Source organism: Idiotropiscis lumnitzeri, chromosome 8 (assembly GCF_059441095.1).
Source record: "Idiotropiscis lumnitzeri isolate Australia: NSW breed Sydney's pygmy pipehorse chromosome 8, RoL_Ilum_1.0, whole genome shotgun sequence".
Taxonomy (NCBI): domain Eukaryota; kingdom Metazoa; phylum Chordata; class Actinopteri; order Syngnathiformes; family Syngnathidae; genus Idiotropiscis; species Idiotropiscis lumnitzeri.
In genome coordinates, this window is record NC_142398.1 from 10,515,208 (window position 1) to 10,539,078 (window position 23,871).

At 42.5% G+C, this 23,871-nt stretch overlaps 1 protein-coding gene across 6 annotated transcripts; it reads left to right on the plus strand.

Moving 5' to 3' along the window:
• Positions 1 to 3,292: 3,292 nt before the first annotated feature.
• On the plus strand, positions 3,293 to 22,773 carry LOC148332109 (calmodulin-regulated spectrin-associated protein 3-like). Of its 6 annotated transcripts, none has more exons than XM_088302509.1 (19): positions 3,293 to 3,591; positions 8,047 to 8,324; positions 9,733 to 9,873; positions 10,712 to 10,801; positions 10,984 to 11,022; positions 12,314 to 12,361; positions 13,468 to 13,606; positions 13,695 to 13,834; positions 14,411 to 14,504; positions 14,734 to 14,785; positions 14,861 to 14,922; positions 15,741 to 15,771; positions 15,935 to 18,353; positions 18,632 to 18,747; positions 18,816 to 19,108; positions 19,176 to 19,263; positions 19,495 to 19,601; positions 19,685 to 19,803; positions 19,991 to 22,773. In XM_088302509.1, the coding sequence occupies exons 1-19, from the start codon at positions 3,429 to 3,431 to the stop codon at positions 20,336 to 20,338; spliced, it is 4,767 nt and encodes a 1,588-aa protein (XP_088158635.1). In that variant the 5' UTR covers positions 3,293 to 3,428; the 3' UTR covers positions 20,339 to 22,773. The 6 variants fall into 6 exon arrangements, with proteins under 6 accessions (XP_088158635.1, XP_088158641.1, XP_088158636.1 ...); XM_088302515.1 differs by having other exon boundaries at positions 16,037 to 18,353; XM_088302510.1 differs by having other exon boundaries at positions 10,987 to 11,022.
• The last annotated feature ends 1,098 nt before the right edge of the window (positions 22,774 to 23,871 follow it).

The window sequence follows — 23,871 nt, forward strand, 5'->3', positions numbered from 1 at the left end:
TGGGGGTTTTTTTTTGGCGGGGTGGTGGTGTATTCAACCTTATGTTTTTGTGTGTGTTGCAAGTGTTGATTTGTGATTTTATTTATTGTTTAATGGCAATAGTTGGCCTTTTTTTTTTAAAGGCTTGATATCGGTCAGGTCTTGGTTTATACATTATTGAACTATTAGCAGTGACAATATATGTAGATAAACATAAACTGAAGCAGAAGCCTTTGTCTGTTCAGTCTCTGCCAAAACTTTAGTACACAAAGCTATCTACCGTCTCGTGTGCATTTACTAGACTGACGTTGTTGCTGTTGTTGGGTGCGCGTGGAACTGATGCGTCACACTGGTGTAGTTCTAAGTATTTATAACGCCATTGAGGAGTGTGTACAGTACAGCATTTCGGCTTTTCCACATTCTGATTGGGATCATTCTGTTTTTGTTTTTTGTTTTTTTTTTATAAATATGACTGACAATGTCATTAAATACTTTCCCTTTCCAGTGGTGTCACATCTCCTTTTGTGTAGGTCCGCATGTGGTGTCATTTACGTTCTTAGATATGAGCTTAGTAATTCTTCATCCTTTTGCCCATCTTTCTTGCTGTCTTCCTTAATCTCTCCTGCATGGGGTCCCTGTCAGTGTGGCCTGTGGACAGTTTTTTTCAGCCACACTGGCAGTGAAAATCTGCTGTGGTCTGACGTGACCCTCCGTGGGTTCAGTTTGTAAAGCGGCTTCATCATCTTCTTGCGCCTCCTCACACGCATGGCCCTCTTGAACGGAGACAGAGCTTGCCTAATGGGGGACCTCCTCCAGCCTTTGGAAGAGGAGCCACCCATTACCGCGTGACCTATTGGTGACATGGCAAGTATTCAAGAAACACGTTTTGGTCGACATTCTCTGGGAGACATTTATGCAGGGGCGGAGCTATGTGGTAGCGAGAGGTGGACATGGCCACCTCTGGCCGACCCCGCGTTTTGTGGAAGATTTTGATCATTGGAGCTGTGTGCGCCGGTAACACTCGTCGACATATTTTTACTACGTTTCATAATAAGAGATGGAAGTCAACGTTTCTGCATGCGTATGACTCACGTCACTCACTGGATAGCTGAGCATAGTTTGGGCTTTCCCACTGTGCTCGCACAAACATGGGCCATAAAACCCGTTTGTTTTATTCCTGAATCGTTAAACTCAAGTCATTGTTCACATTGTAAGTAAAATAAATAAAAAAAAACTAAAATTCGTGCTCTTGAGATCCATCAAAAATAAAGAAGCTCCAATATCAAGAAAATGTCTCTGCTGTAAACCGACCGCAATAATAAATTCTAGGTTAAATTGACATCATTCTGATAATGAAGTGTCAATTAAACATGAGCATGCTTAGCCATTTTTTATACACGTCTTGTATTTGATGTTGCTTAGCGTTCCAAATGACGGGTTTTACCCCAAATGTACACTGTAGTTATACAAAAAAGGTAATGTTCCATCTACGCAAGAGCTGATGGAAAGACAGCTGTCACAAATGTGTGAGTGGATGTGCTTTGTCGTTGTTACGTTACCTTGAGCATGGTCGAAGTTTGCGATGTCCTCTTAAATAATCCACTCTAACTTTATCATGTATTTCCCTTACGAGTCACGTTTGATTACTCTTTTTGTTAAGGAGCTATTTAAAAAAGTGAAATAGAGCAAAACAGGTTGCGTTGCATTCTTATTGGCTGACAACTCCCATTTGTTAAGTTGCTTTCGAAGCTCTACCACAAATCATCCCACTGAATATTCACCTCTGTGACGGCTGCACTTTTATTTATACTGCAGCAAATAAAAGCTTGCACTGTGACATGAATCTCAAAATTCTCGCTGTCATCTGATATCATTGCCGTGTGACTCATGTTTTGCTAAAGAGTGCCATCGTCTGGTTATAAGGGGAACTGCTGAAATTGGATAAACCCATGAATAATGGTTAAAGTCTGTGATGTAATGTAAAGTGGATACATTAACCAATGGGGGGGTGGGGGGGTGAACTACATTTTTTTTTCATTTATTTCCAAATTTCTGAAAAAGGTGGTGCATAAACAAGTCGCTCCCTCCTAAAGACCACTTTAGTCTTGTCCAGAGGTAATTAAACCCTGGATGTCACTGAAGTTGTTACATTTAAAAAAAAAGAAAACAGAAGTTACGGTTTTCAGTCCCAGTGGCCCTTCTGAAATCCACCCTTTTGACCTGGGGCACCTGGAGTCTATCTAAACGGTTTAGATAGAGTCCAGGTGCTGGGTTTTGAATTGGGCACTGATTTCAATTGGACCAGCAAATAGTGCTGCTGTTATATCTCTCTCTCTCTCTCTCTCTGTATATATATATATATATATATATATATATATATATATATATATATATATATATATATATATATACATATATATATATATATATAAATATATATAGGCACTTTGTCAATTAATTATTTGGTGATATAGTTTTTGTATTACATAATCTCTCCCAAGAGTCAAAACAGATGTTTGAATGAATCACCCATGAAGACACAAGAGCTGCCCGTAATTGTATCCAAGGGCAGCAGGTGGTTTCATGTGCGCTTGAAGCATTATGAAATGAACCAGTCCCCGAACCACTTGCCTGAAATGGTTCGATGCGTTATGTGGCTTCATCTCACCATCGCTACTCAACAAGAGAGACACGAGGTGCTCAGAGCACTGGTACTTGGAAAGGTGGATGAGAAAAAAACTGCCGTTGTTCAAAACAAGATGGTATTTCATTTTCAAAAGAACATAACCTCTAATCTCGTTGCACACTTGAGTACAATGACAATAAAGGGATTTCTGATTCTGATAGCAAAAAGGTAAACAAGGTACTTGGGTAACAAAAACTACAAACGTTCTACAAAACAGGACTTGACGATAAGCAAGACGTGGCACGGGCGGAGGACAACTGACGTTCACAATGAATGGACCAGAAACAGGGAAATAAATACAAACAAATTGACGAGACAATGAGGAACACCTAGACAAGCGAACCCCCCCATGAATTACAATGGGAGTCAATTATACTCGGATTTTCGCTATTCGCTGGTCAGCTCGATCTTTTCTCCTCGTATAGCGGAGAAAAGATATAATATCGAATAATAACTTTACCTTCGATTTTTTTCTTCAAAATTATTTCTTCCGTTTTTCTTTGATAAATGTATTTTTTTAATGGACTGTGCTGGGGCGATTGGTGGCTTGGCGACGATGAGGTGGGGTGGGGGTGTCTTCTATGAGAAATTTGATTGGCCATGTGATGATTCACTCTTCTGGCTGTGTTTACATCACCAGATCCTCTCTCTTCCTCCTCCTCTTCCTACTCCTCCCTCCGCCTCCATCCTCCATCGTCCATCCTCCTCCACCTCCTCCTCTTCCTCTTCTTCCTACCGGTGCTCCGTGCGCCTCAGCGCGGCCATGGTGGACTCCAAACCCGGCGAGGCCACGCCGACGACGCCGTCGTCGTCGAGGAAGCCTTTCTCGGTACCGGAAATTCCCCCTCTAGACCGCTGCGACTTTGGCCGTGCCAAAATCCGCGCCAGCGTGCGTTGGCTGCTGTGCAAGTCTTACGGCCGTGCAGGTAAGAGCACCCACGGGAGGGGGCTCCATCACTACGTGCGTGTGCTTGGGTGGGGCGTTCCGTGGAGAACCCGCCCTGGCTTCGGGGGCCTTTTGCGCGTGCGTGTGTGTTTCTGTCGTCCATTTGGTGCGGCAGCTCCTCGCAATCAAATGATCGCTTGATGTATATCGGAGGTTGTCTCGGAGCAACCGCGTGGGTTGTGTGGATGCTGCATTGTCAGTGCAACAAAAGACTCAAAGCTGCAGCAGGGATGCAAAAGTACTGTGCGGCGTGGAAGTGGGTCAGCACGATGCAGAATATTGGTGTCAGTGTGTCTCACTGTTGCCTTATTGTTGTTGGCGAACAAAAGACACGCAGGGGAGAAATGCAACTTTGCAGAGGCGATGCTTCACTTTATTGGTCCTTTGTCGTGGTTTGGTGCGTGACGTCATTCCGCGGTTACCGTGGGCCTGACTAATCAATGTGCTTGCTGCATTAGACTTGACTCCTGAATTGCTCAAAAGTACACAAATAAAGTGAAGGATCCTACCAGCTGCAATACATGTCCAATGGGATTTTAACATACAATTTCACTACTGATTAATGCCATTCCCTGTTTAAGTTTACTGTCTAAAACTAAACATAAAACTAGGAGACTTGCACGTGTATTCAAAACAACCACATAGCTTAGTCTTTATTCGGCCTATTTCATGCTAACACATAATGGCAAAAACACATTTAGGAACACATTTAATTAACATACTCTAACAGTACTCGCCATGCATTATTTATTGTCTGCATCGAGACTGTCCTGACGTTTATGTATAATATATATATCTGTATGTCTTATACTCGACACGGTGAACGACTGGTTAGCATGTCCGCCTCACCGTTCGGCGGTGCAGGGTTCGATTTTGGGCTCCGGCCTTGGAGTTTGCATGATCTTCTGTGCCTGCGTGGGTTTTCTCCGGGTGCTCCGGTTTCCTCCCACTCTCCAAAAAACATGCTTAATTGTTGGTGTGCCCTGCGATTGGCTGGCAACCAGTTCAGGGTGTACCCCGCCTACTGAGCGAAGACAATTGTGATAGGCTTCAGCACGCCCGCTCCCCTTGAGAGGAGAAGCGGCTCAGATAATGGACGCATGTCTCCGGGTGGCCAAGGCGAGCAGCAGGAAAATTACCTTTCAATTGATGCAAAGAGTGACAAAAATCTTGTCTTTTTTTTTTTCTCCATTTGTTTTAATTATATGCAGACATATGCAGTTCAATTAAAAATATTGCACAAAATGCAAAATAATAATAATTGCATCTAAATATGTGTTTTAAAATAAGCCATTCCTAAACGCAAACGTATTGCACTTTAAAGTCAAATGAAATTGAATTCTGCTTATATTCTGCACACAGTTACATTTAATAATAGAGTGATTCTTTCAGTGATTCTTTTGTGTACCACTAGAGGGAGCCCGCGTGTGGCCCTCTTGTGATGCATGTACCGTATTTGAGAAACACTGGTAGAGATAAATGACTAAGTCTTTTAAAAACTGTTTCTGCAGTTAAATATACAATGCAGTACACTGAATGGACAAATTCACTAACAGCGACTCGGTGTGTTGTTACACATTGAAATGCTGTCAGCGGAATGCATTTAATCAAATGTCCACCATGCAGTAAAGTAATGGCAGCCATGTTGGCCTCCGTTGACGAAATGTGAACTCATCATGTTTGTGGGGAAGAGACCGAGAGAAGCTCTCTGCAGGGAGGCTTCATGTGGAAATTGCCCAATGGGTGCCTTGTTGAATTTTAATAGATGCTAGGAGGAAAGGAAGCCCGAAGAGAGCAAATGAGGAACCGCTCCCTCCAACACACACACACACACACACCCCGACCTGAGGCTTATTCACACAGACATAGCCAAAAGATGACTCCAAAAAGTGTCTTGATGAAGACGATCTCTTCCTTCCTTGTAGCTGTACAGTCATTCAAGCCGCCCATCGTCATGACATCATTTGGGTTGAAATACACAAAGTGAAGAATTTTAACATCTTGAATAATGTTACTGTGGTGTCACTCTACAGTAAATCTTGCTCCATCACGCATTCCAGGGTCGGATATTTTTGGGATACAGTAAATAACTATTTCGGCCTAACTCTCGTTTGTATTGGGTCTAATTCCATTATTGAGTAAAAGATGGTGGAATATTTAAGTTGAGGGAGTGAATTGATTGATTTGGTCACAACCTAGTAGTGTAATTATTGAATGCTATCCGCTGTATTCCTGCTTTTTACGCCTACAGAATGAGAATGCTTTAGGTTTGTTTTCTAATTTTTGGGCGTGATTGTTGCTATATATTGTGCAAGTTTGTTAGTTAAAAGAAAAACGGGACACTATTTGTACAATATTTGTGTTATTCATTGCTCATCCTCTCTTTCAAGATATTAAATGTTTGAATGTTTTTTTTTTTTTAAATAATTTGAAGTGGGTTCAAAGTCCTTAAGAAAATGAAGTGCAATGAATGCTCTAAAAATTTCCCTAGAGAGTATTTAAATAGGGTAGCACTATATCGCAGGTAACATTTATTACACACAATTTCACATTTACTACTTAATCAATGGGATTGAACAGACTAGTCAATGTCTTGACGAGTTGACTTTACTACTCCACAACGATGTTAAGAGGTTGAAATTTGTCTGATCACTAATCTCGTGTTTTTGTCTGTCTACTCCTGTCACTGCTGAAATATAATCTGCCAGACTATTTTAGAAAGTAGTGAAATATTCCTTCAATAACCTGTACAAAAAAAAATCTACTGCTTAATGAGCAAATCTGTTTCAACTACGACCACTACTACCCACCAGAAACTGTCAAAATAGTATATGACAAAAAAAAAAAAATCATACATTTTGCTGTTTTTTTTTTGGGGGGGGGTGTTAATATAGTTCAAGCCGTGCTCCACTTTTTCTACCATTTCTTACTAGATTCCTATGAAATGTAGTCAAAGCTAAGGCAGTGCAGAGATTAGAAGCTTTAGCTCGTTCTTTTTCTGATGGTGCGTCGACAAGATTAGCTCAGCATTATGCTAACCAGGTTAGCGGGCCCTCGCACGTTTACTCTGCCGTCTCATTGTCTCTGTCGACATTGCAGGGACACAATGACTTCTTGCCTTCTCCGTCGTCGTTTCCATAGTGACGCAGTTACCATTTACCGCGAGAAGATTTACGCCCGAACCCACTGCAGTGATTGACTCGATCACGCTTGTTGCTGATGATTGGCGGGGAGTCGGACTTCTTGAAGCAAAGAAGTAGAGCATCTACCCGGTCATAAATGTTCGTGGAGAGACAGGGAGGGAGGAAAGGGAGACTCCCCTCCAGTCATCCCGACAGCTCGAGCATCCTTCGGAGACTGCGACAGCTGAATGTGGGTCAGAGTTTCGATGCCGTCCCGCTCTCCTCGTCTTTGTCGTCTTCTTCCAATTGCGTGACCCGACTCTTACTTTGGTACCGCCAACCCAGCTAAACTGTTCATGCAGAAGACATTATCATCTCACAGGACATTATGAAACATGAGGAATAACAGTTTTCATTATGATATGTTATTTTCTTTCAATGTTGGATGAACAGTTTGTATAACTTTTTGTATGTTGGGACCGAGCTAAGTTTAGCCTAGCTTTTTACAGAGCGTCTTCACCTCATGCATACAAACGTGCACTTGAAAGATTTTACCCACAAAATCTTCTATTGTTGCTTTATTTTTAAAGTTTTTTTCTGTATTAAAGTATTCTTGTTGAGTGGCATTGCTCATAAAATGTATACCTGATACAGTTTTGTGACAATTCGGGCCTGATCTAGCACTCAGCCCATTTTTAGCTCTTTTAAAATATTTAGGTCAGGGATGGCTGACACAAAAAAACCTGCCTTACCAACACCTAATCAATTTAAATCAATAATACCATTCGCTACCAGATTGTGTACATCACTTGATAGCACTTCCAGCTGTTTATTTCCTTTAGAGAAGAACATCTTGGCATTTATTTTTTCTTCAAGAACCGTTGACATTTCATCTAAAGCACATCAACTTGCCCATCCTGGGTCTAGATTACTCCGACTTTCAACTACTACTACTTTCCTTAAACTGCATTGCATACAACAGTGGGCTCTTTCAAAAGCCGTTCACATAGGCCTGGAACTTGTTTGTACGTTTACATGTCAAAACGAAAAGGTACCGTCAAGGTCGCTTTTCAATCCATAAACAGTACTTAATTGTAATTTGCAACACAAAGAGTTGGCCATTTGGAGAACAAAAACGACCCCTTTTTTCTGACGGTGTAACAGATGAACAAAAGGGATCCAAGTGTCCATGGTACTGGTTCATATTCCCGGGCACCACTATCGCATGAGACAAAGTTTGAAAAACAATCTCGGAATCTGCACCTACGCGTCCACCCATTCCAAATTTAACGACAGATTGCATGTGTCTGCAGATAATGTGCCAGTTGAGTTGCGGGAGCCGCTCTACAAGGACCAGTATGACCAAGAGCACCTCAAGCCGGCCGTCTCCAAGCTGCTCCTTTCCCCGGAGTTCTACTGCCGAGCGCAGGCCTTGCTGCTTCAGGCCCACGGGGCTCCCGCTACGGCCTCGCAGGACTCGCCCTCCGACAACTGCGCTCTGTTGCACTTCCTCACTAAAAAAGGCGTGGCCCCGCAGGTGCAGGAAGTGGACGTCACAGAGGACGACCTCAGATGCACCCCCATCAAGATGGTAGGACCTCTGGTCAATGTTGTAAAGACACTTCATTAGGTACACCAGCGCAATCTTACGAGAACTGTATCAACAGTCCACCTTCACAAATATAACACAGCTATCATTTTATTTTTACTTTAGTGCTGGTCCTCTATGACCACATCAAACATTTTTTTTAATGAATTATTTTCTTGATTGATTGATGATTCAACCCAAATATACCGTAATCAATCTGCTGACATGGAAGAGTACTGAAATCTAAGAATGTTTAATGTTAAGATTTGAAATTCTGAGCATTTGGACAATCTTGAATTTAAAAAGGTGTCTAAACCTATAACCAATTGTAAAAAAATACATTGATTAATTGTCAATTAAATTTATGCGCCACTTTTGCCCTCGTTAGGGTCACAGGTAACTGAAGCCAATTTCAGCTGACTTTGGGCAAGCAGAGTCGCACAATTGTAGACCTCCACCAAGGCAAATACTAAACAATTTACTACAACATCTACAAACGTACGAAACAAAGGAACTAACTAAAGAGGGCAAAAATTAAACCTTTAATTTGCCCATTTTTTCCTTTTAAGCAACAAAATGTAATGAGTTATTACTTTCTCTTTCTCTAATAATAGTCAATTTTTCTAACTAACAGGTTATAGTTTGTAGTACGATAGAACTAATTGATTTGACTGTCTTTTTTTTTTGTTTCTGCTTTGACGCACAGACCCGAGAACTAAACTTTTACACTTCACAATTATCAGCAATTTGACAAATTGTAAACAATACGTTAAAAAAGAGGCTTCAAGCTGTTTAGCGCCACTCCCATTTGAGGTTTACCGTCAAATTGTACATCAAAACCAAAAGAACGACAGCAATTTGTTGATTAAAACATTTAAATCAGTGCACCAATTGCCAAAAGAAAGACATGTTAGCTTGACGTCAGCGCTAATTAGTACAGATGCTGCGGTGCTTTAACACTTTAAGCGAGGCATTAGCAACACAAATGGTGCAGCAATATATAGACAGACAGCAAAAAAGTTTTAGTCTTTATCCTCTGTGACGAATGATTAATATTAGTGCCATACTTCTCAGCTCAGAGAGCAGTTGAGGTGTAATCAATCCCATTTGAGTTGAAGGCAGGACTTGCCCTGCTGCAATACACTTGGTTGCTACAAAGTGGCAAGGACAGCATAAATCTGGGATTCATATTAAATCTGCCAGTCTGTCCTATACTGCCCCCCGGTGGCCAAGGTGGGCATTTAATTGAGGCAGGTGACAAAAAACGGTCGAGTTCTTTTTAATTCTAGTTCTATTTAATTGTGTCCTTAATCATTACTGTATGTTTTTATGAACTACAACATTATGGAGTAGAATTTTTCTTTTTATGAAAATACAAATGACAAAATTTCTTGTCTGCTGATTGTTGCAGAAAGCACACCTGGCCTTAATGGACTCGATGATGTCGCTGGCCGCCAGGGAGATTGTGGACAGAGTAAAAATGGCGGCTGAGGCTGAACAGATGGGTGTCGGAGCGCCCTGGGAGAACGCGCTGCTCTTCTGGGTCAACAGGGTGAGTCGGCAAAGGGTCCTCCTTAGTCACAAAACCCTTTTCAGACTGCGCTCGCTCAGTGTGAAAGGCAGCACGGAAATACGATGGTGCCCCCGTTACCAATGTGCCCATCGACCAGCATTTAAAAACCAAGACTTTGGCTGCTTGATGAAATGAGAAGTAGATCGCATCTCGAAAAGGTGCCTTTCATTGTTGCAAAAGGAACCACTGCTCAATTTCAAGAAGGAGGGGGGGAGGGTGGGGGGGCAAGGTACATCTTTAATAATGGCTTGGCTGAAAATTTGCAAGTTTAATCTTGTTTATGAGCCACGGTTCCACAAAGACCTCTTTGAGGCAATGGTGCATCGTTTACGAAGAGCTCGGGAGGAACTTGGAGAGTTTAAATTTGTTTGTGCGCTACAGTTCCACTATGATTACTTCAAGGTATTTTTCAGGTTGGGCAAGGAGCTGTGTCTTCTTCAACATTTTACCATGTCATTTTTCGTGTGTCCCAAAGCTCGGGACACTGGGAAACTGCATTTATTAAGGCTTCCATCTCTGTCCTCATGCCGGTAGTTGAGGATACAGTGAGTCTGTCAAAATAGCACTCAATCACTCCGCCAGCTCCTCACACAATGAATGAATTCATCAATGGCGAGCTGCCCCCTGCTAAGTGCAGTGTGAAAAGGGCTGCAGTGCTGTAAATGCTGCTGGAAAGCATTTCCCTCTGGAACTGAGGGGTTCTAGTTTCAATTGACTGACTTGAATGGAAAATCATCTTCCACCACTAAAATCTACGGATTGCTGTCATGTATCAACCGGCGAATATATCCTTTAAGTCAGTGACTGTTTTTTTCAGTTGAACCAGAAGCTGCGAGAAAGCACAGAGGAAGAAGAGACGCCCAAGCAGGCGCAGCTGAGCGCTGAGCCCCAGCCGTCCCAGGAAACGGTACTGTATACACACGTGCACACTCACGGTGTGTGTGTGCGCGTGTGTGTGTGAGTGTGAGACTTCCCTCATTGAGGTGTGTCAGTGCAGCTTCTAACATCCTCATCCTCATTATGCCTCTTTGTCCCCCATCCCTTCTCCTCGGGCTCATGTGTGTTGTGGCACCTTGCCTTGCTCTCCAGAAGGGCCCGCCCACCCGTTGGTACTGGAAGCTCGTCCCCGTAAGTGTGCGTTCTCTTGCTCATGCCCTCTCGATGTGTGTGTGTGCGTGCACTCGCCAAGGCTGACGCCGCTGTGCCTGCTGGAAATGCCATATTATAATATTTATATCTATATATATATGTGTGTGTGTGGGGGGGGGGTGCGTGCGTGGGGGTGTGTGTGTGTGTGTTATTTCATTAGCTGGAGGTCATGCTGACCAACGAGTGTGTTCATTTGTCCCTCAAGGTGTTGTCTGTTCATGTTTGTCTCTCTCAAGCCACAACTGCATGTTGAGTTCCAGAAAATCATTGGTCTTGCTAATTGTCTGTCTAACTAACTAACTAACTAACTAACTAACTAACTAACTAACTAACTAACTAACTAACTAACTAACTAACTAACTGACTAACTAACTAACTCACGAGAGTTACAACTTGTATTACAACGGTTATTAAAGTTATTTGCAAATCTAACTAACATAAACTGCAAAACTAACTTACTAATGTGTGTTTTAAAACTTGCAAAAAAATTCAACAAACTAACCCATGAAAGTTACAACTTGTATTTGCAACTTTAACTCATGAAAAGTGTGTGCAAATCTGAGTACTAATTAATGAGTTACTAACTAACTAACTAACTAACTAACTAACTAACTAACTAACCAACTAACCAACTAACCAACTAACCAACTAACCAACTAACTAACTAACTAACTAACTAACCAATTAGAATGAAAATCCTGTTAAATGGGAGTTTACACTGACTCTAATGAACTCCCCATAAAGTTCGAATGTTTCAGTAGGCTTTTTCTGACTGCGACTACCTTTTTGCTTTCTAGCGATTGCCTATTTGGAACCATTCATAATTCCGGCCACCTCGACTACGGCCCTTATTCCAGCAGAAGAAAACCAGAGACTTGTAGACTTTTTGCTCCAACTGTCACTAATTGAGTGACCAAATAAACAACTTGCAAAAGTAGAAAATGGATGTCTCGTTTGAGTCATTGAGCCAAAAATAACACTGTAAAGCCAAGGTATGTTAATTACGCAATTGAATCATGACTCTGTATTCAATATAAAATATACACTCGTGACAAGCCTCTCGGACATCAGTTTGATGAGAAGGAAGGGGCTGTTGGGGGGGAGGGCGATCGAGGGCGATCAAGCCACATTCATCTTGTTTTTCCTCCGCCTCTGCCCCCCATTGCGCTCCAGTCCCCTGTGTGTCACGCTGTGACAATTTTTTTTTTTTCAAGGGACCCCTTTGTCATTTTTACGCTTGTGTCCCTCTCTCTGCCACGCCCCCGTCCAGCATGCTATCGCTTTTTGTTTGAAGGAGTCGGGGAACAAACCTCCAGTGGTAACGTATAACAGCTCGTTCTTGTCATCATCCACGTCTCCCACCCTGGCACCGCATAGCGACTAAACTAACCTCCACCACATCTACTGTAACTTTGAACTTCTGCAACAAAACTGCTGGAATGAGTCTGATGTCAGTCAGTCTGTGTGTGCGCTTTTGCTGCATGCAGCACACAAAATCTCACCTAAAGCCACATTTTTTTTCAGCTTCTTCATGTTTAGTGATGCCTGTTTTTGTTTTGTTTTGTTTTACGCAGCTTGAAATCGCACCCTGTGTTTGGAGTGTGCTTATTTTGTATTACTTGACACACGCTGTCTTGCCACAATATTAGCTACACATGCACAGTCCAGGGAAAACAAATCAGGAGTTGTGTGTTAATTGTCGAGGACGAAAATATTGCTAGAATCACGGTTTGGGGACACTTTTAAATAATTGTAAAGTTGATGTAATAAATCTCAAGAAGAAAATTGTAATTAATTGTAATTGTATTGTATTATTTATATATACATTTTTTAACATTTTAATTTAAATTATAAAACTTACTGAAAAATGACTAATATTTAATCAAAAATTTGTCTTAGCTATGTACATGTTTTTGAAGGTAGCATGTCACATTTGATTAAAAAAAAAACGTGTCTTTTTTTAAATCCCAAATACAATGAGTGAAAATGTAAAGATTCAATGAAAGGACTCTAGATGTAATAATTTTCAGGACTATGCATGGCAGGCGTGTCCTGCTCCCTCAGCCAATCTTGCACCTGACCACATACCAAGGTGGAATAAAAATAGTAAAGAACCTTTGTTAAATCCGATTAATTTACACTGGATATTTATTTTAGAGTATGTTAATCAAAAGTGCATGTTATTTTCTTTGCAGAAATTTTGATACAGCTCGTGCATTGGTTGTTATGAGATTGTGCAGGTGTACCTAATAAAGAGGCACATTGTCTTGATATTTTTTTTCGCTGCAGGCCGTGGCTTCACAGCTTTTTTTTTTTTTTTTTTTTTACATCACGTGAGGAGGACCCACACCTCTTCTAAATCCTTCCCTCCAAATGTGGATGGCGCATCTTCAGTATGCGCTCTGCTATCTTCTCTTCCATTAGATCCGCTACAGGAAGGACAAAGTGCAGTCCAAGCTGACCCCCACCTTCCCTTTGGTCACGGCGGTCAAAGATCTCTCTAATGGCTGCGCTATAGCTGCTGTGCTGCACTTCTACTGCCCCGGCGTGTTGCCGCTAGAGGGTATACACACACATGCATCATCAAATATTGATATTTACCACCCGGCACATCAATTATCAACTCGCACTCCACATATTGTTTCTGCCAGATGTATGTCTGAAGGACACCATGTCGGTGGCAGACAGTCTTTACAACCTACAGCTGATTAAAGAGTTTTGCGAGAGCAGTTTGCAGAGCTGCTGCCTACTTCCCCTGGAAGACCTTCTCTATGCCCCACCTCTTCTGCATGTAAGCTCCACCCCCTTTTAAATGTACCTGACATAATTAATTTATGGGCAACGAGTACCGTGCCTCATTGTAAGACAGGTGAAGCGCAAGATTTGTCTGAAAGCTAGTTATGAAAAAGTTTAATTAAAAAATAATGGAGAACAATTATACTGTGTAATACATCATTGGTCCCCAAACTCCGGTCTGCGGTCCGATACCGGTCCATTGGCCATTTGGTACAGGCCATACAGACAAGTTTGAATAATTTCCTTTTTTTGTAGCTGAGCATATTTGTAAATGTTATGTCGTGACACATGTGATACCATTCGTAGTATAGGTCATTAGAGCAATCTCGCAGCGTACATTGGTGGTGCTGGATTTTTGCTCTATAAATCATCCAGGATTGATCAAGGATTGCCATGACCATGAGAAAGATGGTGACCGTTTATTACTAGCCAAAGTTACATCAAGACTATTTTGAAAGTGCTATTCTGCGGTGAAACTGCTACCTATGACGACTTCTGTATTTATAGATTGTTTTTTTTTTTTAACACAATGGCAGATTTATAAACAATCGCTTTTTTCTCCCCTCCTCAGATGAACATCATGAGTTTCGTTGCTGAACTGCTGGAGTGGTTTGAGATTAAGAAGCCGGATTTTGTACAACCGATACAAGCCATTGACCTCACAGGTGAGTTTTGAGCTATTGGTCACAGTTCTGTCTGGTCAGTGGTGGTCCAAATGTCAGCCCATGTACAGCACTTTCTATGCAGTTGAGGTAATTTATATAGTGCGCTATATATAAAGTTGAGTTGACTATAGTTGAGGTTTGTACTGTACCGAATTGAACTGCACTGCTTGGTGAAAAGTCGCCCTCACATGCAGTTTCTAATAAGCTGCACCTCGTTCATGTTTTTCAGATGTGTCGGGTGTAGTGTTCTGTACCAGTCCTGTCGGTGGGAACAGCAACAGGTAGTAAAAAATGTTGTTTCAGTCCAGAATACGATCAACAATAGTCTCACCTTCACTTATCAACCACCTTTCCAGTGGGTCACCTTTGTTCGTCTTCAAACAACCTTTTGTGACAGTCCCCTCCCCAGTGGCACCAGGTAAGATGCACATAAACATTGGGGTAAACCTCAAAATCCATTAGTCTTTGGACTGCTGGATTCCTTCGCAGTTCATCATTTGCAACCCCTGTGGTTTTGCCGATATTTTTTATGGAATGTATCCATCCGTCTGTCATTTAGATCCTTGGTGAAGTGTGCAAATCTTTGTTCTATGCTTTTTTTTAAATGTGTTTTTACTGCACATTTACTTTTTGTAATGCCTATGCATATGGGAAAGGGGAGCCACAGTCGCCCTTTAACTTTGCAGATATTTATTGAATGATGGGAAGACAAAATAAGCACTCAAGAAGAAACTGCTGTTGACCACAGCTCACATGCCAATTCAATGACGTCAAACTTCCCCCACCCAGCACCGTCTTTTAAAGCCACATACATGTATCTAACGCAGAGACACTCGAATAGGTACAGTAGTTTCTCTACATTTTACGCTTACAATTTTTGGTGTGTTTAAGTACAATTACCGTGTATTTAAAAAGCGTCTTTTAACAAGATTAAAGGAGGGGTAGTTTTTTTTTTGTCTGTCTGTATTGCAAATTTCATCTATAGCAGGTGGATCTAGAGCCTTTTCACTTTATTCCTCTGTGATTTTACCCAGACACATGGAGTAATGCCAACATCCCAACGTTTTGGCAAAACCCTTTCGGCATGCTGCATGATTTTGACTTGGAGGAGCTTGAGACGCACTCCAGAATGTGGCAGAAAGTCAGAATAATGGAGGCTCTTATAGCTTCAAAGGTGGAGCAACTCAGTATTTGCTTCTGTTTTCACTACTAACTTATGATTATATGTCCTTCCAGAAAACAAATGCTGGACAAAGAAACAAATCAGGTATTACACTTGCCGGATGTGTTTTTCTGTAGTCAACGTGCTCTTGTGTTCATACTTTGCCTTAATTTTCTTAACCGTCTTCCTTTGGCTTCTGTGGTCTCACTGCACTCACATTTTCACTCCCCCACCACCACCATCACGGCTATCATCCGCCCTTCTGCAGTCGTCCTCTGTCCGCAGTGACTTTCAGCATCCCATTTGGGCTGGACAGTGATGTTGATATTGTCATGGGCAACCCAATAGATTCTGTCTTTCGCTCTGTCAGCACGGACAGCCTGGGCACCGGCATCCCCGCAACAACCTCGCTGGCGGGGATGACTCGTGTGCCGTACAGCCCCCCAGAGGACCTCAGCCACCTGGTCAGCGCTTCGGCACCATCGCAGCGGTCTTCTTGGGGACTTTATGTGCACCCGGCGCCTCTAGGAGAGCTGCCTACTGTTGAAGAGGCGTTACATGTGGCTCCTGGCGGTAAGGATCGAAACAAGGGAAGGGCTGCTGACAAAGATGTGAAGGGAGTTTTGAAAGCAAGACCAGAACCTAGGTTATGTCCTGAGGGTGCCCCTGCTGGTTTCTTCCTGCACTCTCCATTGGAGGATAATTCTCAGCTCAGTAGTTCTGCCCCCTGCCAATCTGGAGTCATTTATCGGCCAGTAGGTGGAGAGGCAAGTAATAATGGTGGTAGAGGTGAGAGGAAAGCGAGGCAATCGCGGGCAACCGATATGTCACGTGACGATGACTCTGTCCTGCGAGACGGCAGCGTTGACTCATCAGAAGCATCTGACGACACCCCCAGAAATGCCCCTGGTAATATGCGACCCAGTAAAAGTCATCAGGGACACTACAGCACCAACAACACCCCACGCATGACAAGCTTTGCAGAGCGACGAGACAACAGAAGAAGACATCCCGTAGCTTCTGGGGAAGACTTTGCCACTACCCCGACACCAACAACCCCGGGAACGCCCCACACGCCCTGCACTCCAGTAGGAACTCCGAGTCAGAACGACAGTCCAGGCCCCAAAGGTCCTGAGCCGGGTTCAGAGGCCTGTGAGCTGGGAGCTCGTCTGGAGGAAAAACGGAAAAGCATTGAAGCTCAGAAAAGACGAATTGAGGCCATCTTTGCCAAGCACAGACAGAGGCTTGGAAAAACAGCTTTCCTTAAAATGAAACGAGAGCAAGGAGAGGGTGGAGGAGCGGGAACGGACGAGGATAACCTCTCTCTGGAGGAGCGCCTCACTCACATGGAGGAGGAGCTGAAAAAGGAGGAAGAGAAGGAAAAGACAGTAAGGCAGGCAGACAAGGAGAAAGTCAAGCAAACCGTCTCTAACCCTCCACGCCTAGAGAAGCAGGTCACATTCTCTATTGACAGCAAAAAAGGACAAAACAAAGAAACGGTTTCGGAGAAAGAGAAAGGAGGCGATGGCATCCTTGTGGAGTACAATGAAATCGTCCAGAAACTGAGTGACGCTTTGCAGTCACTACAGAAGGACATGCAAAAACTAACTGAACAGCAGCAACAGCTTCTGGGCAACCAAAGACCAAGAAGCTCCCAAAAAGTCACCCCGAAGTCAAAACCGAAAAGTAACACTAAGGCAACAGCCAAAACCCCTCCTCATACACCCACAAAAACTCCCCCAAGAACCCCTACCAAGAATTCTGCCATGAGTACAAGCAAAGCCTGGATGATTCCGACTGGTCCCAAAACTTCCTCTGTGTCTTCACCGTCACGACGGACCCACAATCTCTCTGCAGCTGCTTCTCCAAAAACAATTGTCTCAACCTCTTGTCCTGCCCCCCGCACCAAGATCCACATCTCGTCGGCCCCCCGCAGTCCCAAACACCAACCAAGAACACAACCTCATCCACGACCCTCAGAGCTGAAGTTTCCCCCTCTCAATCGTGTTTTGACACCAACTCACACTGTGGATACCCTCCCCCACTTGCGGAGAGTGTCGCCCAGCAAGTGTCAAATGCAGACAGCGTCTTCCTTCCGCATCGGAGGACTTCGAACTCCTCAGGAGGTTTCTCAGCCTGAGCCGCAACCTGATGATAGCACCTCAGACACGGCATCCAGTGAGACACCAACCCAGTTTAGCCTGGAGCTCGAGCAGGATGAGGCCGAAGCAGCCGTAGTGCCCATCCGGCCTCACCCAAGGGCTACCAGTGGCAGTAGTTCTGGAGCTCCCTCTGAATGTTCTTTTGAGAGTGAGACTTTATCAATTTCAGCTGCATACAGCACAGGACAGGCCAGAGGCAAAGATGGAGGTGCTGAGAAGAATTGCAGTATGATTGAGGTGTCACTCTCTTCCCTTGGAGGACCGGAGGGAGGCGGTGATGAACCAACGGATCAGGGGCAGGACTTTTCTTCTGACTCCATGAGTGACCAATTAGAATCTGCGATGGAGCCTGGCATTTTAATCACATCCGATGCCGCAGAGCAATTGGATTCTGCCACAGAAGCTGGAAACTCTTCAGACCAACAAACGGAATCCAGTGAAGGCCAAGCAAAAATCGATCCCGTGGAAGCGCTTGGAGAAAACAATGAGCTTGGAGCCAGAGGAGGGTTAGGATTCATCTTCAAGGTGAGTGGGCACAATAAAGTTAAAATCAGCTGTCCCCAGCATTTTCTGTACCATGGACCAGTTTCATGTCAAACAATATTTTGACATCCCGGCATAGGAACAAATAAAAATAAATCATCAAAAACACGACTCAAATCATGTTAAATGCAGTTGTTCTCAAACTGGTCCCTTCTTTTTGTAATGGGAGACGTCACAACACAGCCTATGCTGTAATTTTATTTTGGATGCGGAAAATCCCGTTTCACACAGTGAGGATGGTCGGTGGTGTTTTGGTGCAGGAGGATGTAGACAATGAAGAGGAGATGGCCCAACGGAAAGCTATCCTTTTGGAGAGGCAGCAAAGGAGAGCCGAGGAGCTGAAGAGGAGACGACTGGAGCAAGAACATGAAAAAAGGTGAGGACCATTCCAAAAACAATGTCATGAGTCAAATCAAAGCTAAGACTGTTTCTCGCTTTCTTCAGAATGGAATGTTCCGACAAGACTGCTTCCTCTCCCTCAAACACACCTCATGTTGGAAACACCTCACCCTCTCCCACTCCACCAGCCACCCCAGCCCGACGTGGAGATTTTACTCGAGCCGAATACGCCCGCAGGCAGCAGCTTCGGATCATGGATGACCTGGACAAGATGTTGCAGCAGAAATCAACAAACCAGGGACGATCGCCTGTCAGGAAGACGCGAACGCGGGCACGGCCTCGCAGCGTCACCAGGGAGGAAGCCCAGCTGTCTCTGAGCCCTGCCAAGAAAGCCACTGGTAAAGAAATACTACCATCTGTCAATAGTACCAAAGAACTTGTTGACTACTGCTTATGTTCCTCCAGCACCTAAGATGACCAAGTCTCACTCCTCACTCAACCTGGCAGCTGCAGATGTGCCTGGAAACAATGATGGGGATAAGAAAGTGACAAGGTGCTCGTTTGATCTGCAAATATATCAGATGAGGACTTCTCTTATTGTTAGCTTCTCTAAAGCCTTGCTTAAGTCATGTACATCATTAAGCATGTCTGTTGTCAATAGTCAACTCAGTTGCAGACCTGGAGCGCTATAAACCTCACTTCAATTCATGTTCAGATCAGTTGTACGACTGATTGATTGAAAAACAAAGCCACGATATATGCGTCTGTGATCTGCTCCTGACAGCCGACCCGATTCGCCTGCCGGATGCGTGACTCCGAGCAGACTTGCAAAGCAGAACGGAGACTGGGAAACGGGTTCAAATGGAACCTCGCCTGCCCCGGAATACACCGGTATGAAGCATTCTAACATAGCTCCACATGAACAGACACAGCTTTTCCAATAACAACAAGTGATGTTATGCTTACCTGATCAGGTCCGAAGCTCTTCAAAGAGCCGAGCTTCAAGTCCAATAAGTTCATTATCCACAATGCTCTGTCTCGTTGCTGCTTGGCCGGGAAGGTCAACGAGCACCAAAAGAACAAGATTGTTGAGGTACAAATGAAACAGATTAATGGCATTTCGATTCATTTCAAAGGGGACATTTTGATTTGATACACGACTAAATAGAACCGATTGAAAATTGAAGGGGTACCGCAGCAGGTAAAGTGATGAATAGTGAACAGCAAACTGGTGGCAATTCAATGTATACCATTTTGACTTGCTCTCCCTCCAACCACAGGAGATGGAGAAGAGTCCCGCCAACCACTTTCTCATCCTCTTCCGGGACGCCAGCTGCCAGTTCCGCGGCGTCTACACGGCGACCCCCGATTCGGCAGAGCTTGTGCGCTTGACCGGCGTGGGCCCCAAAACCATAAACTCGGCCCAGGTGGAGTCCATGTACAAGTACAGCTCAGATCGCAAGCAGTTCAGTGCCATCCCCTCGAAGACCATGGGCATGAGTGTGGACGCATTCACCATCCCTGGACACCTGTGGCATGGGGCAGGGGCGGCGGCGGCGGCGGGAGGTGGAGGAGGAGGAGGAAGCAGGAGGGCGAGCATCACAAAGAAGGCTCTTGCTTCCAAGTGACACACACTGACTATATTTGACCCTGAGAGTCTTTGCAGTGCAATTCTCAACCCGACGACTCCGTCAAATGCTCATAGTTTTCCCGAGTTATCTTATACGCATCCATCCATTTTTTTCAGGTAAACTGGCGTCTTGGGTGTGATGCCCCTGACAATTAATCCTAAACTGCTTTTATATGGAGATTTTCTAGCTATGCAAAAATGCAAAGGATCTATTTCCAACTACAACAGAGTGGTGCCTTAAGATATGATTGACCGAAGTTTTTGGAGATACAAGCAATCAACCAGACGATTGCTTTTTTGTTTTGTTTTGGGTTTTTTTGCTTTGAATTGCTGAATTGCGAACGATGTTCAATTCAATTTACTTACTTCTAGCGGTTTAATGCCGCTGCTTGTTGAAGTTTGCTTTCAAACTAAAATAAAACAAAGGCATGGATACTTTGTGTATTTAAAACAAGCGAACTAGGTGTCCTTTAGCCCTGCCCCCACTACTTCTATGCTAACATAAATGGAAAAGGCTGTTTACATGCTAACGTTAACATAACTAATGGCAATTTTACAAGCCTTGTTTTCAGCAGCTATTTGAACACAAACAGTTGAACATTACATGTAGCCAGATGCAATGATTCTTTATCCTCTATGACGCATGACTCATATTACAGCAACATACTGAGTAGTAGAAGAAGAAGAAGGAAAAGAAGGGCTAGTCATCATTGACACTGTATGTGTCAGTACTGCCTCCTGGTGGCCAATGCGGGAACCCCAGAAGGAGCATTGCAATTAACTGGATTGCAGCATTAGATCATGATGCAGAAATAGTTTACTTAGTTACATTATATTTATTCATGTTCAACTTCATACCCTGTGTTTTTATAGACACAAACCAACCCAAAGGTTTTTCTGTGTTAGGGCAAGAAAGGATTTTTGATATTTCCGTTTGTGTTATTTGGCAACGCTGCGAGATGTGAGTTTTGAGTCGTAAGCATGGTCATGGAACAAATATATTCTAAACTCATATCTTAAGGTACCACTGTAGAAACAGAATTTCTCTTTGTTACCCAATGTGGAGATCTGCCAATGTCTGCCAAAATCTTGAAATATTAGTAACTATTTGCCTTTTAAACCTTAACAGAAACCTGTGATCTAGCAGTTTTTCAAAAATAACTATAATAAAAAACTGAAGATTTTTTTTTTTTTGTTTTTTTTTTGTTTTTTAGCGGATTCAAGGTGAATACTGTCAAAGTAGCGCTTGCAAGCCTGTTTGTTTCCGGCCCTCAGAAGAATTCATAATTTATTTTTTATTCATATTTATTTATTTATTTACTCACCCCAATCAAGAGCTTGATTAAATTTGAATCTGCCAGGGACATTTTTTTACACTAATCTTCCATGTTGGTTCTATAGTTCTTTTTCAATGTTGGTTTAATTATTTTTGACCCAGTAGATCTGGTTGAAGATTGAATTTGGGTGAGCTGAAGACTGTAAGCTGGTTGCCATTTTGGGTGTGTATGGATTTTGAATTAAATTGAGTGAAGTTGTCATAACCTGTTAACCTGTAAACATTTAGAAACGTACCGGGTAGTGCCCCTTAAGAACGAGAGTTTGGCACTTGGGGTCTAAAACATAAAAAAAATTAAATATCTCAAATAAATTTGATGTTTCCAATATTTTCATTTGCAATGAACCAGCTGACACATTATGTAATTAGATAAGTGATTATTTTACGTGGATGGGCAGCTAAATTATTATAATAAATGGTACCAGACTCTTGATAATGTACGGTAGATGATAAATGGGCGAGATTAAAAAAAAAAAAAACCTGTGGGCTGTATTTGGCCCACAAGTCGTATTTCATCCACACCTGTGCCATGGACACTGAAGGAATAAGCAGCAGTATTGTTTTACATTCGCAATTGGTCACATTTTGCTGGTTTCCGAGTTGCTTCAGTAGAACTTGATTTTTTAAACAAACTCCAATCTGTCAGGACATTTCGTCAAACATGTATGGGACATCAAATATATCTGGGGTGAATGGTGATCGTCTGTAAGTGGGTGAGGGAATGAGAAAGTGAGAAGTCATTCTAACTATTGTATGCTTGTGCACCCCAAAAAAAAATAACAGAAAACTTGATGTTGCTGGTTGCAAAATGAAGCTGATTTTGTACCTTGAAATGAAAGGACTTTAGTATTGCGCTCCTTTGGCGTGCACATGAATAAAGTGGTGTTTTACAAAAAGGACTTTTGCGTGTGTGAAATGACAGATTAAACTCTTGTTCAATCAAAACAGCTGACTGTCACATGATTTGTTCAATTCAGACTGTTTTTTTAGTGATGCGATGGGAATATCATGAGGTCAATTTTAAATTGACTTTTTCTTAGTTTGCAAACTGAGACAAACAAGCAACACAAATGATTTGATATATGTATATATATATATATATATATATATATATATATATATATATATATATATATATATATATATATATAATGTGTATAATAATAATGTGTATGTATTATAGGCTATTAATTACACCCCAAATTTTGTTTGGTGACAAAAAAGACCCGACAAACTCATGATGATGACATCCACCATCCACCACCTAAGAAATTTTATTGCAATTGTATTGATGCATTTGAACCACCAGGACAAAATACGTTAACTGCAAAACAATTACAGGCACTTCTAATCACAAATCGGAGTTGACTGCTACATTCCTCAAATAATGGCCATTTCTCTAATAGTTTGTGACATCCATTTAATTATCTGCAACAGTTCAGAGTGCACTCAATTGAATTTGACATATGTTGCTAACCTAAACAGCAGCACTAACTGCATGATATAGACAGGTTCAATTCACAGTATTCAAGATGATGTTCCAAAACATTAGCGTGTATGTCTAATAATACGTTTAATTTCACTTTTATTTGTTTTAATTGTAATGTAACACAATTCAATGACTTTCCACTTCTGTGGCTGAATAAATCAATGCTGCCCCTTGAACACTCTTTGCGGGAATTTGTTGATTTTGTTAAGAAAGCTATGCAAGCGCAAGCATGCTTTAATGTGCATAAATCGCGATGAATGACGTGATTATTTAGTGCATGGAAACAAATCAAAAGTTTGAAGTGTTGCAATTCATACCAGTCATACAACGGAATCATAAAGTAGTTTTGTGCTCAACTAAACAGGCGCCGATTTCACATTTCAAGTCATTTCTGAATTAAAATGAAGTCCAGATCATCGTTATTTCAGCGTACAGATTCACCTATTTGCTTCTTTTTTTCACCGGATCCTATCCTCCATTATTTGCTGGAAAAGTCATCACTTTGCATTTTGATTTGATTTGGGGTGTGTTTTTGTACTCATTCGCTAATGCCAGAAAATGTCACAAGAAATCATTTAGGATCATAAAGCTTAGGAAAGTGTTTTTTTTTTCCTTTTTTGCTCACATCCTTCACCCCCGACCCAAAAAGACAGTAAATTCATTGATCTGTATGGACCAGCATTCATCATTGAAAATAAAGAACTTG